Below are 15,106 nucleotides of genomic sequence, written 5' to 3'. Positions count from 1 at the left end.
GTGAAGCTGTTTCGGGGAAATGGCGGGAGCTGTGGGGGTTGCAGGACGGGAGCGAGGAGACGGAGGATGGGGGTTTGGCGAAGACTTTGGGCAGCAAGTGGACTTAACAGGACGAATAAGAGAGATCCTGGTGAACTATCCACCTGGAGCAACAATCCTCAAAGAGTTCATACAGAATGCCGACGATGCCGGAGCTCAGCAAATCAAGATCTGTCTGGATGAACGGAGCTTCCCCTCTAGCTCTCTGGCAGATCCGAAACTTGGACAGTTTCAACAATCATCTCTACTCGTTTACAATGATGCTGTCTTCTCCGATGAAGACTTCGACAGTATCCAGAGGATTGGTCAGTCGTCGAAACAAGCTCATCCAACCAAAACGTGCTTTTGATAACCCTCCAAATGCATTCTTTCTGATATGATTGCAGGGGGCGGTTTGGCATAGGCTTCAACTCATGTTACCACTTGACTGAGCTTCCTACATTCCTGTCAAGGTCGTCGATTGTGATGTTTGATCCCCAAGCGAAATATCTACCCAACGTGAACCCGGCAAATCCAGGTAAAAGGATCAACTTTCTGTCAGAAGAGATTCAACGAAACTACCCCGATCAGATAGCTCCTTACTTTAATTTTGGAGCTCGATCTGACAAAGCCTTCAATGGGACACTCTTTAGGCTCCCTTTGCGAACTTCGGAGCAGGCTAGCCATAGTCGGCTATCAAGTCATCATTGCAGCCCGAGTGAGCTCAGACTTGTCCTTGAGGAATTTTACGAGGACTGTGCACACACGTTGCTGTTTTTGAAAAGCGTCCACTCGATTGAATGTCTGCATTACCCTGCTGATGCCAAAGAACCTGCTACACTCTGGAAGGTGTGTATAGACAACATGGATGAAAAGCTCAGGCAGGGCAGGAGAGCAATAGCACAATCAGTCATCTCATCAAGGGCAAAATTCAAGTCTGGTTCTTTGGAATACAGCGATGTGGCATCCGATTACCTGGTCAAGATTCTGAGTAAGAACGCTCTGAGGGCAACTCAAAAATCGGAAACCTGGCTCGTATGTTCGTCTTGCACAAGCAGTAGGACCAAAGTAGGGAAAATGGCGAGTGATCCAGCATGCATCAAGATGAAGCTTGTTCCTTGGGGCGGTGTAGCTGCCCTCATCTCCAGAGATGGCTCTGGCATGATCAAGGTCAAGGGCAAGGCGTTCTGCTTCCTCCCCCTCCCTGCCGAAACCGACCTGCCGCTGCACGTGAATGGGTACTTCGAGCTCTCGTCTAACCGCAGGGACATCTGGCGAGGAGACGACATGACAGGGGAGGGGAAGATCCGCGCGGACTGGAACACGGCGTTGGTGGAGGACGTGATTGCGCCAACGTATGCGCGGTTGCTTCTGCACTTGACGGGGAGGGTGAAGGGCGAGAGCTTGGAGAGCTACTACAGCATGTGGCCGAGCACGCAGGTTGGAGAGCCGTGGGCGTCGCTATCGCGGAGGGTGTACGGGGAGTGTGCTGTGCATGCGGTATTGTACAGCCGTGTAGGAGGAGGCAAATGGGTTACCCCAATGGAAGCTCGCTGTCTTTCTGAAAACTGTCAATATCGGGAAGCAGTCTCTGAAGCTTTATTGGCAGAAAAGGAGAACGTGGTTGAGAATGTTCCGTCAGATATCATGAACGGCTTTTCCACGATAAACGCTCCACTTTTTTCTGTGAACCCTCGTTGGACAAGGGAAGTCTTCATTGGGTCTGAAAAGACTTTTTGGCCTTCTCCGCAAGTTTTAGAGGTTTTAACCTATTGCCTGTCGGACATTACGATATCCAAACATACCAATGATTCGTCTATTTACAAGTCCTTGGTAGGAATTCCACTGATTCCAACTGCTGATGGTCGCTGCACCAGACTAGGAAGCTCCAAGGATAAGCCCATCTTCGTCGGAACCGCCGAGGAGGTAGCCCTGCTGCACTCGATGAAGGCATCGCTTGTAGATCCCGTAGCGCCGGAGGAGATCCTGGCGCACATGAGGAGCGAGGCGATGGGAGCTTACACCAACGTCAAGGTCCTGACGCCTGGACTGGTCAGCGCGTGCTTAGAGCGGGTGCTGCCGGACGGGTGGCGGGGGCTGGAGGAGGTGCGATGGCGGGCAGGAGAGGACGGACAGCCGACCAAGGCTTGGCTGAAGGCGTTCTGGAGCTACGCGAGGGACGAGGAGGTGCTGGGGAGCTTTGGCGACTGGCCGCTCATCCCTACGCAAGAGGAGAGCCTTTGCCGGGTGTCGAGCAAGGACTGCAGGGTGGTGGACGGGGCGAGCACGATGGGGGAGGGGATGAAGCACCTTCTGTCGAAGCTGGGGTGCCGGATGCTTGACCGGGAGTACATCAGTCGACCAGATGCTGTACGGGGGTACGTACAGAGCGCGTCGTTGCAAGGGGTGATGACTGCGGCTCTGTCGGGGAACGGAGGGTCGGTGGAGCTTCTGTGCGAGCGGGTATCAGGGCTGTCAGGGAGCGAGAAGCGGGAGCTGAGGGCGTACTGTCTGCAGCAGCGCTGGTTCCAAGCGGGAGAGGAGGGGGACGGGAAGGGACGGCTGGTGGTGATCTTGCCCGTGCACGAGGTGTACGGGAGGGACACGAGCTTCGTAGGGATCAGCTGGCAGCAGCTTCCGCCGGGGGGGATACCGGAGAGACTGCTGACGTCAGACTATCTGAGAGCGGACGAGGCGGAGTCGCGGGTGTACAGCTTGATAGGGATCAAGACGGCGAAGCTACACGAGTTCTACAGCGAGGGGGTGTTTCCACGGCTGCGAGAGATGGAGCTTGAGGTGTGCGAGGAGAGCGTACACCACATGCTGGCGAACCTGCCTCAGATATGCCGAGAGGACAAGAGGTTCTGGGAGAGGCTGCGGGATCTGGAGTTTATACCGACGGCCAGCGGGAAGCTGGCGAGGGCGCAGGATCTGTACGATCCAAGCGTGGAGGAGCTCCAGGATCTACTGGAGGGCGGGGAGTTTTATCCAGCGAAGTCTTTCACGAAGCCGGAGCTTATCGGAATCTTGCTGCGACTGGGGCTACGGACGTCGCTAGATCGCACTGGGGTTGTAAGGATAGCTGAATCTATCGCTGTGGATCGCGATGTTGAGAATCGTCGCTCCAAGGCATTTCTTCGATTTTTGAATGGTAATCTTAAGAAATTAGTTTCAAAGACTTCGGCATCAGTGGGGACAATGGCGTCCTTGGGTATTCAATCTATCTTTAACTCTTTTGTGTCTCAGTCCCAGGCGGGGGAGAAGTTGGGGAAGAGTTCTTCTGAAATATCGATCGAGACTTTCCGAGAACGGCTTTCTAGTTTGAATTGGGTTCCGGTGTTGGTTCACAGTCCACATCAACTGCTTCCATGGACTGACGATCGATCGCCACTTGCATGCCCATCGGACGTAAGACCAAAAGCAGATCTTTGCTTGATTTCTTTTTATATGAGCATCATTGATGGGGAAGTTACATGCCCAGTGATGCTTGATTTCTTTTCATGGAATAAGGGACTTGATGTTGAATTGGTTGCTGCCCAATTAGTCAAATTTTCGGAAATCAAGCATTCGGAAGACAATCCGGAGGCGCAAGCTCTATTCAACTCCTCAATTCATAAGATTTATGAAACATTACAGAACCGCATTGACCAGGAAGACTTGTCTAATGTAAAAGCTATTCTGAAAAGCGCATCTTGGATTTGGCTGGGAGATAGATTTGTTGCTCCTTCACGAGTGGCCTTTCGTTGTACTCTTAATGGCAAGCCATTCCTCTGTGCACTGTCGTCTGAATTGTTGCAATTTTCACGATTGTTTCGGGCAATGGGCATTAAGGAGTCTTTTGATGGTAGGGACTACATCAATGCCTTACAAGAGATGAAAACTAAGTATCAACAGAGCCCTCTATCTCCAGAAATGTTGGATATTGCCGTTGCAATGGTACAATTTGTTGCTGATGATCGCTTCCATTCCAGTGAAATTGAGATTTTTGCACCTGACAGCGATAACGTTCTGAAACCTGCTACCTCTTTGACGTACAATGATGCTCCATGGATGGCGCCGAGTGCTATCGCAGATGAAATCGAATTTGTTCATCCAAAGATTTCCATTGAAGTTGCCGACCGTGTCGGAGTAGCATCATTGAGAAAGCAACTGCTTTTTCAAACCTCAGATCTGGTTGACCTCGGCTTACAGGATTCCGAATCATTTGGCCAAAGCGAATCTCTTACTGGACGTCTGAAGCATATCCTGGAATTGTATCCCGAGGGACCAGGGATCATGAATGAATTGATACAGAATGCAGATGACGCTCAGGCTACTGAATTCAGTATCATTGTGAACAAGTGCACCTACTCTACATCTTCATTGTTGTCACCTAGGATGGCATCCTGGCAAGGCCCAGCCATTTATTTTCACAATAACTCTATCTTCAGCCCAGATGATTTCAAAAATATCTGCAAGATTGGGCAAGGCAGCAAACTTGATTTTCTCAACAAGATTGGCAGATTTGGATTAGGTTTCAATGCAGTTTACCATTTTACAGATGTTCCTAGTTTTGTGAGTGGTGACTACCTCGTATACTTCGACCCCCACACCAAGTATCTTCCAGGTGCAAACATTCAGCATCCAGGAATTCGCATAAAATTTACCAGGAACAAAGTGTTGGATCAGTTCCCAGACCAATTCAAGCCATACCTGCTGTTAGGGTGTGACTTAACGAACAGGTATGAAGGAACTCTCTTTCGATTTCCACTTCGGACCGTGGAGGTTGCAAAACAGAGTGAGATCAAAGGCCAGTCATATCTGTTGAAGGACTTGACTGACCTTGTCGAGAGATTCATGAGAATCGGGTCAGAAGCACTCCTCTTCTTGAAAAACATACGGCATATCAACGTCTATGAGGTTGACGATTCTGGAGAGAATCTTTCAAGAATATGTTCTCTTCAAGCCTTTCCTTCCCCACTGACCGATGCACAGTCTATTTCGAGTATTTCAGATCTTCTTCAAAAAGGAAATGTTTCTTCAAACAATCGAGAGAGTCTGCACGATCTCCTCAAAAGATATACTCCTGAAAACAATCCAAAGGTTGAATCCTGCATCGAAATTAGACAATACATTGGAGATAACGAAGAGCAAAGAGAAGCCTGGTATGTTCTTTCTTCCCTAGGAGGAGGAGCCGCGAGACAGCTCGCGATTGACTCTTCCAATACCTCACTAAAACTCGTTCCTTGGGGCGGTGTAGCTGCCCTCATCTCCAGAGATGGCTCTGGCATGACCAAGGTCAAGGGCAAAGCGTTCTGCTTCCTTCCCCTCCCTGCCGAAACCGACCTGCCGCTGCACGTGAATGGGTACTTCGAGCTCTCGTCTAACCGCAGGGACATCTGGCGAGGAGACGACATGACAGGGGAGGGGAAGATCCGCGCGGACTGGAACACGGCGTTGGTGGAGGACGTGATTGCGCCAACGTATGCGCGGTTGCTTCTGCACTTGACGGGGAGGGTGAAGGGCGAGAGCTTGGAGAGCTACTACAGCATGTGGCCGAGCACGCAGGTTGGAGAGCCGTGGGCGTCGCTATCGCGGAGGGTGTACGGGGAGTGTGCTGGGCATGCGGTACTGTACAGCCGTGTAGGAGGAGGCAAATGGGTATCTCCAAGCAAAGCAAGGTTCTTGAACACCAATGATGAGCTTGTCAAGGAGATCGGAGATATACTGCTTTCATTTGGTGAACCCGTTGTTGATGTTCCTGATTTCGTACTGAAAGGTTTCCGATCTTCCGTAAAGATAACAGAAATTTGTCCAACGTTCTTCAGATGGTTTTTAAGTCAAAGAGACAAGGAAGTCCTTGCAAACTTCGACCGAAACAAAATTCTCAATTGTCTGGCTTACTCATTATCAGACATGATACTTGGAAGTCCCATTGACACAGATGGTGGAGAAGCCTACAAAACCTTGATTGGCATCCCCATCATTCCAACTGCTGATGGTCGCTGCACCAGACTAGGAAGCTCCAAGGATAAGCCCATCTTCGTCGGAACCGCCGAGGAGGTAGCCCTGCTGCACTCGATGAAGGCGTCGCTGGTAGATCCCGTAGCGCCGGAGGAGATCCTGGCGCACATGAGGAGCGAGGCGATGGGAGCTTACACCAACGTCAAGGTCCTGATGCCTGGACTGGTCAGCGCATGCTTAGAGCGGGTGCTGCCGGACGGGTGGCGGGGGCTGGAGGAGGTACGATGGCGGGCAGGAGAGGACGGACAGCCGACCAAGGCTTGGCTGAAGGCGTTCTGGAGCTACGCGAGGGACGAGGAGGTGCTGGGGAGCTTTGGCGACTGGCCGCTCATCCCTACGCAAGAGGAGAGCCTTTGCCGGGTGTCGAGCAAGGACTGCAGGGTGGTGGACGGGGCGAGCACGATGGGGGAGGGGATGAAGCACCTTCTGTCGAAGCTGGGGTGCCGGATGCTTGACCGGGAGTACATCAGTCGACCAGATGCTGTACGGGGGTACGTACAGAGCGCGTCGTTGCAAGGGGTGATGACTGCGGCTCTGTCGGGGAACGGAGGGTCGGTGGAGCTTCTGTGCGAGCGGGTATCAGGGCTGTCAGGGAGCGAGAAGCGGGAGCTGAGGGCGTACTGTCTGCAGCAGCGCTGGTTCCAAGCGGGAGAGGAGGGGGACGGGAAGGGACGGCTGGTGGTGATCTTGCCCGTGCACGAGGTGTACGGGAGGGACACGAGCTTCGTAGGGATCAGCTGGCAGCAGCTTCCGCCGGGGGGAATACCGGAGAGACTGCTGACGTCAGACTATCTGAGAGCGGACGAGGCAGAGTCGCGAGTGTACAGCTTGATAGGGATCAAGACGGCGAAGCTACACGAGTTCTACAGCGAGGGGGTGTTTCCACGGCTGCGAGAGATGGAGCTTGAGGTGTGCGAGGAGAGCGTACACCACATGCTGGCGAACCTGCCTCAGATATGCCGAGAGGACAAGAGGTTCTGGGAGAGGCTGCGGGATCTGGAGTTTATACCGACGGCCAGCGGGAAGCTGGCGAGGGCGCAGGATCTGTACGATCCAAGCGTGGAGGAGCTCCAGGATCTACTGGAGGGCGGGGAGTTTTATCCAGCGAAGTCTTTCACGAAGCCGGAGCTTATCGGAATCTTGCTGCGACTGGGGCTACGGACGTCGCTAGATCGCACTGGGGTTCTTCAGGTTGCTTATTCCATATCGTGCTCTGTAGGAGCTGGTGACGACATGGATGTTGAACATCGGGCGAAAAAACTTATTCATTTTCTCTCGAAATACAACTCTTTGATATGTGAAGTGGACGACTCGTGGGACAGTTTCAGGAACGAACTTCTTGAATTGCGTTGGATTCCAGTCTTGCAAGTCCCTCCCTCTCAGCAAATTCCTTGGTTGTCCCAAGTCCCGGTGCTGGACTCCCCTCTGAATTCAAGACCGTACAGAGACCTAGCTCTTGTCTCCTCAAGTGCGTCGATCGCATCGATTGAGGATTTCAGCCCCGAGCTAGAAGAATTTATGGGCTGGCATCGTCCTATTCCTTTAAGGGCTATTGTAAGCCAACTGCTCGAGTATGGGAAGATCTTTCAAGACCAGAGTTTCATAGATCCATTGATGAACTCTACCGAGGCATTCACACTTCCCGACCAGGTGAAAGTTGCAACTCTGCAAATTTACGATTTCCTCTGCAAGCGAGTGCATGAATGGGAGGGGAATTTGAGTTCTGCGTTGAAGAATCAGCCAACTCTTCTCTTGCCCTTGGGTTTTGTATGCCCTGCAAGGGTTGCATTTGATTGCAATGTGGACTGCGCTCCACTTCTCCACGGGTGAGTTCTTTCCTACCTTAGTAAACCATTTTCTGACATTCCTTCGAAGGTTTCCAGAAGAGCTAGAAGAATACAAAGATCTCTTTCGAAAGATAGGAGTTCGTCAGAGCTTTTCTCGATCTGATTACTTGTCGGCGTTGAAACGAATACACGAGGCCTTTTGCGGTCAACAGCTCGATTCTGAGGTTTTGACCCTAGCTAAGAACCTTGCATTGGAAGCTTCAAGGAGCGGTGAGGACGGACGAAACTTGGGCGAGATTTTCTTGCCAGATGCTGACAGCTTTATGCGCCCTGCCAGTCAGCTGGTTTACGACGATGCTCCCTGGCTTTCATCCACGATGAACGATGTTCTCTTTGTACACCACGAGATCGGCAACGAGGCTGCCCAGTCGCTTGGACTGAAGTCTGTTCGCAAACTGCTCATCTCGGGCCAGTTAAACCTCAAGGACCTTCCATGCCCCTCTCCCTCTATGATCGGAAGCACCTTGCGTGACTTTGAGAGCCACGGGCAAATGCTCTCACATCTTGTCGATTTTGCTGACACCTTGGGATCAAGAGAAGTCTGCTTCTTGTTCGATTTCAGGACTCACAACTCACAATCTCTGCTCCAACCGAACTTGTCTTCCTTGCAGGGCCCTTCGCTCATCATGTACATCAAAGGAGTGAAGTTGGGAGCAGAACAAATATCTCGACTTCAATGTCAGAACCAAGACCTTCAAGGCCTGCACAGGAGTGTGAAGAACGGGCCTGGGCTGAACGCGATGTACCACTTTACAGATGTCCCCTGTATCGTGTCTGGGGAAGGTTTATACTTCTTCGACCCTCAAGGATGTTACTTCATGGATCAGGATCAAAAGAAGGCAAGAGCTGTTGGTAAGGCGCACTTGTACGTTAACTCCGACTTGTCAAACAAGTTTGCCGATCAGTTTGTTCCTTTTCAAGTTTTTGGGTTCAATGCCGAACGAGAATTTCATGGAACCCTCTTTCGCATGCCAATAAGATTAGCTTCCAAGGATGCTGATGTCGAATTCTCTCTTGGTAGGCAAATGGACCAACAAGAATTTCAAGAGCTGTTGGACTCAAGCACAAACTGGTTGAATCACGAAGCTCTCTTGTTCCTCGAACATCTTGAAAGTATTGAGGTGTTTTCATGGAGCGAGAAATCGGACAAGATGGTTAGCGAGTTCAAGACGTGTATTGACTTGTCAGTATCTGCTTCTATCCGATTGTCACGAAGAGCTCTTTCGGCAAACAAAGAATGGCAGAAATTCAACTTGATGAGTGTGTTTGGGTCAGTACCTGCCATCAAGCACATGTATGAGCTGAAGATCAACTCCCTGAACTATCGTAATGACGTCAGACAGCAGCATCACTGGCTCATCGCTGGCATGATAGGATCACGCACTAGCCGCAAGATGGCCCTTGAACAGAAGACCAAGAAACTCATTCCTTGCGTATCGGTTGCTGCTCTCCTCTCCTGTGACGGGTCGACGCTGCCGAAGCTTGAAGGGCATCTGTTTGCATACAGCAAAGTGATGCGCACGGGCCTTCCGGTGCACATCAACGGCTGGTTCGAACTCACGTCCAATGCGTTTGCCCTGCTTCAGCAGGGCCTCAGCAAGGAGAATCTTTCGAGCATCGAGAGGTTCGAGCTGGAGTGGAATCAAGAGCTCTTGGAGAGCTCGAGCGATGCGTATGTTGACCTTGTTTCTGCTCTGTGCCCGCGATTCAAGGATGTTCCCCTTCTCTTCTACTCCCTCTGGCCTCAGCTTTCTTCTATTGAAAACCCTTTCATCGACACTGTCCATCGGCCAGTTTATAGCAAACTTGGCCAACTCCCACTTTTCTTGCTCAGCTCAGGAAATTTTGTGAAGTTGCAAGCCGGAGTCTTTCCTCCCGAAGCCTCCAACAGCAGCTTGCAGCGCCTGTGTGCGCTCATGTTTCCTCTCTTCTCCTGTCCTCCTTTCATCGGGTCGGAGATTCGAAATGCGGGGATCCGAGACGTCAGTGAGATCAGCCCTGACAAGGTGAGGGCCAGGCTCAAGGGCGACCCTCGTCTCTTCGACGCTCTTCTTGCAGGTTGCTCACGATGCAGGCCCGCGCCTCCCACGACTGACAACATCGACCTTGTCGCAGGTGTCGTGAAGCAGGAGAACAGCGACAACATTGACATTGCCATCGACGTGCTTGAGTTTTGCCTGCAAGACCTCTCGAGCCATGGCAGGAAAGATTTCAGATCTCTTCATTCTGTTCGCCTCTTGCCATTAGCCAACGGCACGATTGTCAATTTTCCCCACGACGCCCTTGTAGCTTCAGAGGAGGAGCAGGTCAGCCCAGGTCCACATTCTGACGAACTTGACATGCTTGTAGAATTTACTTCCCGGCTTGAAAAACTCATTTGTACATCACCGCTGTTCGTCGAGGTCTAGAAAGCTTCGGTTCTCTGTTGTTGTGCCCTGACATTGTCACAACAGGTTGAGGGGTTGGTTCAGTAACGATGAATTCCTTCAATCGACGTCGCTCAAGCGATTCACACCTGAACTTTTCATTCGGAGACTTGACTCTGTGCTGCCAGCCAGCTGGAAGAGGTGCAGGCGTGTGAGCGGCTACAGCAGCGGAGGCGTCGGGCTTCCTCCTCCGGGGTGGCTCCACAACTTTTGGAAGTTTGTTGGGGTGCGGGGAATTTATCTCGTCGACGAGTGGCCTCTCATCCCCTTGTGCGACGGCGACCTGGTGTCTTCAGAGTGCATCATGCAGGTTTGCTGCCTTGTGTTGTCATGACGGACTGAAACATGTGCAGGTCCTGAACCTGACCGAAGACCTGCCTGCTGAGAGCACTGAGTTGGCGGGTGAGGGACAAGAGTTGCGGATTTTTGACTTCGGGAGCGATCGCCTCGAATTCGATGCGGAGGGGACGGAGGGTCACTCGATGGAATCGACTACACTTTACCTGCAGAGGAACCCTCTCCTCACAGGACTGAGACAACTAGGATGTCCCATTATTCATCCAGGCACTACCTTGTCCTTCAATCCACTACTGATCCTTTGACACATACTTGCCAGTCTTCTCTGCTTTGCTGCCGAAGACAGATCCTACTGCCTTTGCTCGCCAAGCGCTTGTTTCCTTGTCCTCGGTGAGCACCGGTGACAGAGCATTGAGGTCCAATCTTCCAGCAAACGAATGTGTTGCAGTCTTTCAATTTTTCGCCAACGCACATCGAACGGTGACTGTGCATACACGATATTCAAACCTTCCTGACTGCATTTGTTTACTCGTAGAATATGATCAACACATCAGAAATACGTTCGCTTCGAAGTCTTCCCATCTTCGAGACGAAGCAAGGCAACTTTGTATCAATCGATGAAGGAGACTATTTCCTCTGCCCCACCAACGTTCCTCTTCATGTTGAAGACCAGAGGCTGCTGAAGTTGCAAGAGAAAAGATTCTATGATGGTAAAAGCCGGTGATAGGGTAGATGATCGGAGGGCTAACCTTGTTTGCAGCATTAGGCGTTGAAGAACTCGATGATGCGGCGCTCTTCGAAATGTTTGTTCTCCCCAAATTTCAGACTTTTGACATTTCCCGGAGACAAGCTGCGCTGGAGCAGCTGCGCTGCCATTGGCCTAAGGTCACCTCGAAGTATGAGCAGCCGAACTTTTGTGATCTCAACTCTCAGATACAAAGGAGGACGAATCTTGTCGACAAGCTGCGAGAGCTTGCCTTCGTGGAGGTTGGAGAGCACCTGTACCGTCCGAACGAGTTGTTCGACCCCAGCAACCGGTGATAACTCCGCCATCGATGGTTCTGCTCTTGACACGATAAAGGTTGTTATGGAGAATCTTTTCTTCCGAGCCACTCTTTCCGCAAGGAGACATGACAAGCGATGAGTGGTTGTCCATATTGCGTCAGCTCGGACTCAAGACGTTCATAGATGCCGAATTGTTTCTCATTGTAGGTTTATGATTCTTGTTACCTTATCAAGTGACACTGTTGCTAGTGCGCGAGGAAAGTCACATCTCGATTTGCTACTTCGACTGCAGATGACCAAGAGAAGAACTTTTGTGTTGAAACCTCAGAAATGCTGATGCGGCACCTGGTCAACAACTTCTCGTCCCTTCAGAATTCGGCGTTCTGTACAGAGCTTGGTAGGAATTTGCCGGATCTCCAGAGGAGGTATTCCCTGACATGTTTGTCGCTACAGGATCGATACCTTTTGTGCCTGCTCTCTTGCCTCCTGTACTTGTAAACAACAAGCATTGGACTCACGAAGTTCAGTTGTGCCGATTTCAAGAGGTTTCGTTGGCTTCCGACAAGTTTATGGTGACGTCACCTGGTCCTCTGAGTTGTTCACTTGATGGCATCCCAACATGATCGTCATCAACTACCTCGCTCTCTTCCTGAATCGCAATACAATCTTCCATCCCAATGGCTCACGACTCAAGTGCAGGTCTGGTCCGTCTCGCCCATCCTTACAGGGGATGTGAACCTCAACCAAATGATGTGCAAAGTCTTCAAAGTTGAGGTGCCGGCAGATTGACTTGTGCTCATGTCATGTGACCTCCTCGCAGAGTCCTCCTCCACTCCCCCGCGTCCTCGAGCACCTCCAAGGGCTTCAGAGAGTCCCCGTGTCCCTCTGGCCAGTCGAGGAGGAGCTGACCGAGGGCTTTCACAAACTTTTGGGATACTTGGGGAGAAGTTGGAAGGTCAATCTACAAACTTCCTCCCTGCTGCTCTTGCTCACCATCCACAGGGCATGACGGAGAAGCAAAGGAAGAGCCTTCAGACGATCGAGCTTATCCCCGTGGGCCCCACAGGCGATGTCAAGCTCGTGCGGGCCTCCCGCCTCTTCTTCCGGTCTCACTGTGACCCTGCGCCTCCTCCTCGCTCACTGCTTGCAGCTTGCAAGGAGACTATGCACCCTTCATGTTCGAGGTCCCCCGAAGCTTCGGAACTCACGAGCATCTGTTGCGGGTCTTGATCCCTGTCGTCGTTTCTTTCTCAACTCGCTGCAGTCACTGGGATGCAAAGAGGAGCCTTCCACGGATGACCTGGTGAACTTTCTCCACGAAGTCAGCAGCGAGGTGCTCCCTCCTCCGCTTCCTGCTCCCTGTGAACGTCATGTCGAGCAGAGCCGCAGATTGCCGCTGAACCCCAACGAGCTGGCAGCTGTAGTGAAGGTCTGGCAACCTTAGAATCCAAGGAGCTGACTGGGATGTTTACAAGGTGATTGGAGCAGTTGCAGACTCCGGAGCAAACTTCCACGGCTCGCTGCCTGTTCCAGACGTCCACTGTGTCCTGAGATCCAGCCAAGATTGCTTCCACTGTCTGGTTAGAGTCTATCAAAAGCCCTTGCCCCGTTGATGTGATGGCAGGACCGGGAGCTTCTGCTGACCATCGACCGCAATGTCGTACAACTTGTCCATCCTTCACTCACGGCGTTCTGCTCTGTTCTCGGGATCCGAGACCTCAGCAAGGCACTGAGTCACCAACTGCTGGTACCTCCTTCGCTCTTGTGCTGTCCCTTGCTGATGACGAGCTTGTCAAGGAGGAGCCTTCGGTGATGGAATGCCCGGAGGCTGCAGCTCTTACAGCACGGCTGTCTTCTCGTGAATTTGCAACGGCATTGCTCTCGATGTGCCACGAGGACGTAAGGCATGAGACTGTTTCCTGTCGTCATCTCAGCTTACGTCCAGGTGGGAGAGAACGAGGTCCAACGGAAGCTGGCAAGCTTGCAAGTGTGTTTCACTGAGACCCTCCGCTACTCTCTCTTCCTAGACGGCAGACAAGTGTCTAGCAGAAGTAGCATTGAGGTGCTTGTCCTTGGAGGAGATTACCAAAGATAAGAAGCCAGCAGACATGGTTCTTCCTGGATCACTCGCGAGGCAGGATCCTCCTTGCCAACCATCTTCCTCCTCATCTCTCCTCCTACCAGGTCGATCTCCATCATCTCTCCACGGCTCGCACTCACTGTCTCCCCTTAGGTGTTGGCCTCAGCTGTAGATCAGTACATCGGCAGCCAGCTGGGAAGGAATCTGCTTCTCCTGTCCTACCTTCTAAGTCTGCTGCATCCTCGCTGGCAAGATGTTGTCTTGACTCCATACTTACAGCATTGGAGCCGGCGGACATGTTGGAGGCGATGGAAAAGATGGGGATGAAGGGAGAAGGCAGGGACTCGTTAAGAACGAGGGGCTCACCTGGGAGCAAACTTGTCCCCATGGACCACGAGCTGCTCGTGCTCGAGGTAGTCGAACTGCTCTCAACCAGCAGCTTCTTCTGACAGAGACTCGTGGGATAGCCGTGCCGCAGGTTCCGGGTAGGAGAGATCATCGCCTTCGAGCAGGATAGCAACTTCCACTACGGAGTGATAGGAGAGAACCAGCCCAGTACAGATGAAGAGGAGGACATGGGTGAGTGAGGTAGCGTCGCGGACATGACATGACCGCCATGCAGACTGCGGCATCCAACGCCTGCCCGTGCGTATCGGCATGAATCAGACCAAGTGGATGCTATCGTCAGATCTCTTCTCCTTCAAACCCACAAGTACACCTCCTTGCACGCCTTGCATGCTTCCTGATGGATCTGCTCAGCTCAACCGCAAGACTCTCCTCCCTCCCTCCCCAGCGACCACTCAGCCCCTGCCCCACAAGTCCCTCAGGTCACGAGGGAAGGAGGCCAGGGCATCACGAGTTCCGAGGTTGTTTCAGCCGTTGAGAGCCTATTGAAGAAGATGGAGGTTCCGCTCTCGCTCGATCAGAAGCAGCTCATCCAGCACTCCGTCGAGCTGAAAAAGGAGCTGCACTCTGTCAAACGGAACTTCCAGTCCCTTCAGGGTACTGTTGAGGAGCTGGTGTCCAGGCAAGACAGGCTGAGGTACGTGGCTCACCTTGCAATGTGCTTCCTCCTTCCCTTGTCAACCGCGCGAGCAGGGAGCTATGCTCGTGCCCCATCACGCAGGAGCTCATGAAAGAGCCTGTCCTCGCTTCCGACGGTCATGTCTACGAGCGAAGGTGAACCACCTCCCTCACTCTCCGACACTCCTGACATGATTTCCCGTGCCCAGCGCTATTGAGCGATGCATGAGGGAGGGAAGGCCCTCCCCTCTCACCCGGCAAGAGCTGGAGCCTTTCCTTGCTCCCAGTCATGCTCACAAGGTCTACGCTGTGACTGACTGGTGGCTCGGTGATGATGACGGTGCTTACAGGTTCTCTGCCGCCTGCTGGAGAGGGACGGGTAACAAGGGAAACGGGAATTTATGAAG

General features: G+C 52.2%; 1 protein-coding gene across 1 annotated transcript; it reads left to right on the top strand.

The window, feature by feature from the left end:
• Positions 1–19: 19 nt before the first annotated feature.
• On the top strand, positions 20–15,082 carry GUITHDRAFT_100248 (hypothetical protein; the record flags this gene model as incomplete). The annotated part of the gene is made up of 31 exons (XM_005840920.1): positions 20–378; positions 426–7,847; positions 7,897–10,174; positions 10,218–10,285; positions 10,322–10,604; positions 10,648–10,768; positions 10,911–10,991; positions 11,040–11,071; positions 11,127–11,301; positions 11,358–11,628; positions 11,673–11,799; positions 11,846–11,993; positions 12,050–12,168; positions 12,296–12,370; positions 12,417–12,551; positions 12,599–12,702; positions 12,747–12,819; positions 12,861–12,929; positions 12,978–13,025; positions 13,072–13,176; positions 13,221–13,343; positions 13,394–13,495; positions 13,542–13,658; positions 13,830–13,905; positions 13,956–14,089; positions 14,144–14,255; positions 14,299–14,388; positions 14,436–14,718; positions 14,775–14,855; positions 14,909–14,999; positions 15,050–15,082. 31 exons carry the CDS (start codon positions 20–22, stop codon positions 15,080–15,082), a joined length of 13,335 nt encoding a protein of 4,444 aa, XP_005840977.1.
• Positions 15,083–15,106: the final 24 nt, after the last annotated feature.

Source organism: Guillardia theta (assembly GCF_000315625.1).
Source record: "Guillardia theta CCMP2712 unplaced genomic scaffold GUITHscaffold_4, whole genome shotgun sequence".
NCBI classification, from domain to species: domain Eukaryota; class Cryptophyceae; order Pyrenomonadales; family Geminigeraceae; genus Guillardia; species Guillardia theta.
The sequence above is the reverse complement of the archived record's forward strand: the minus strand, read 5'-3'. Positions and strand labels throughout refer to the sequence as shown.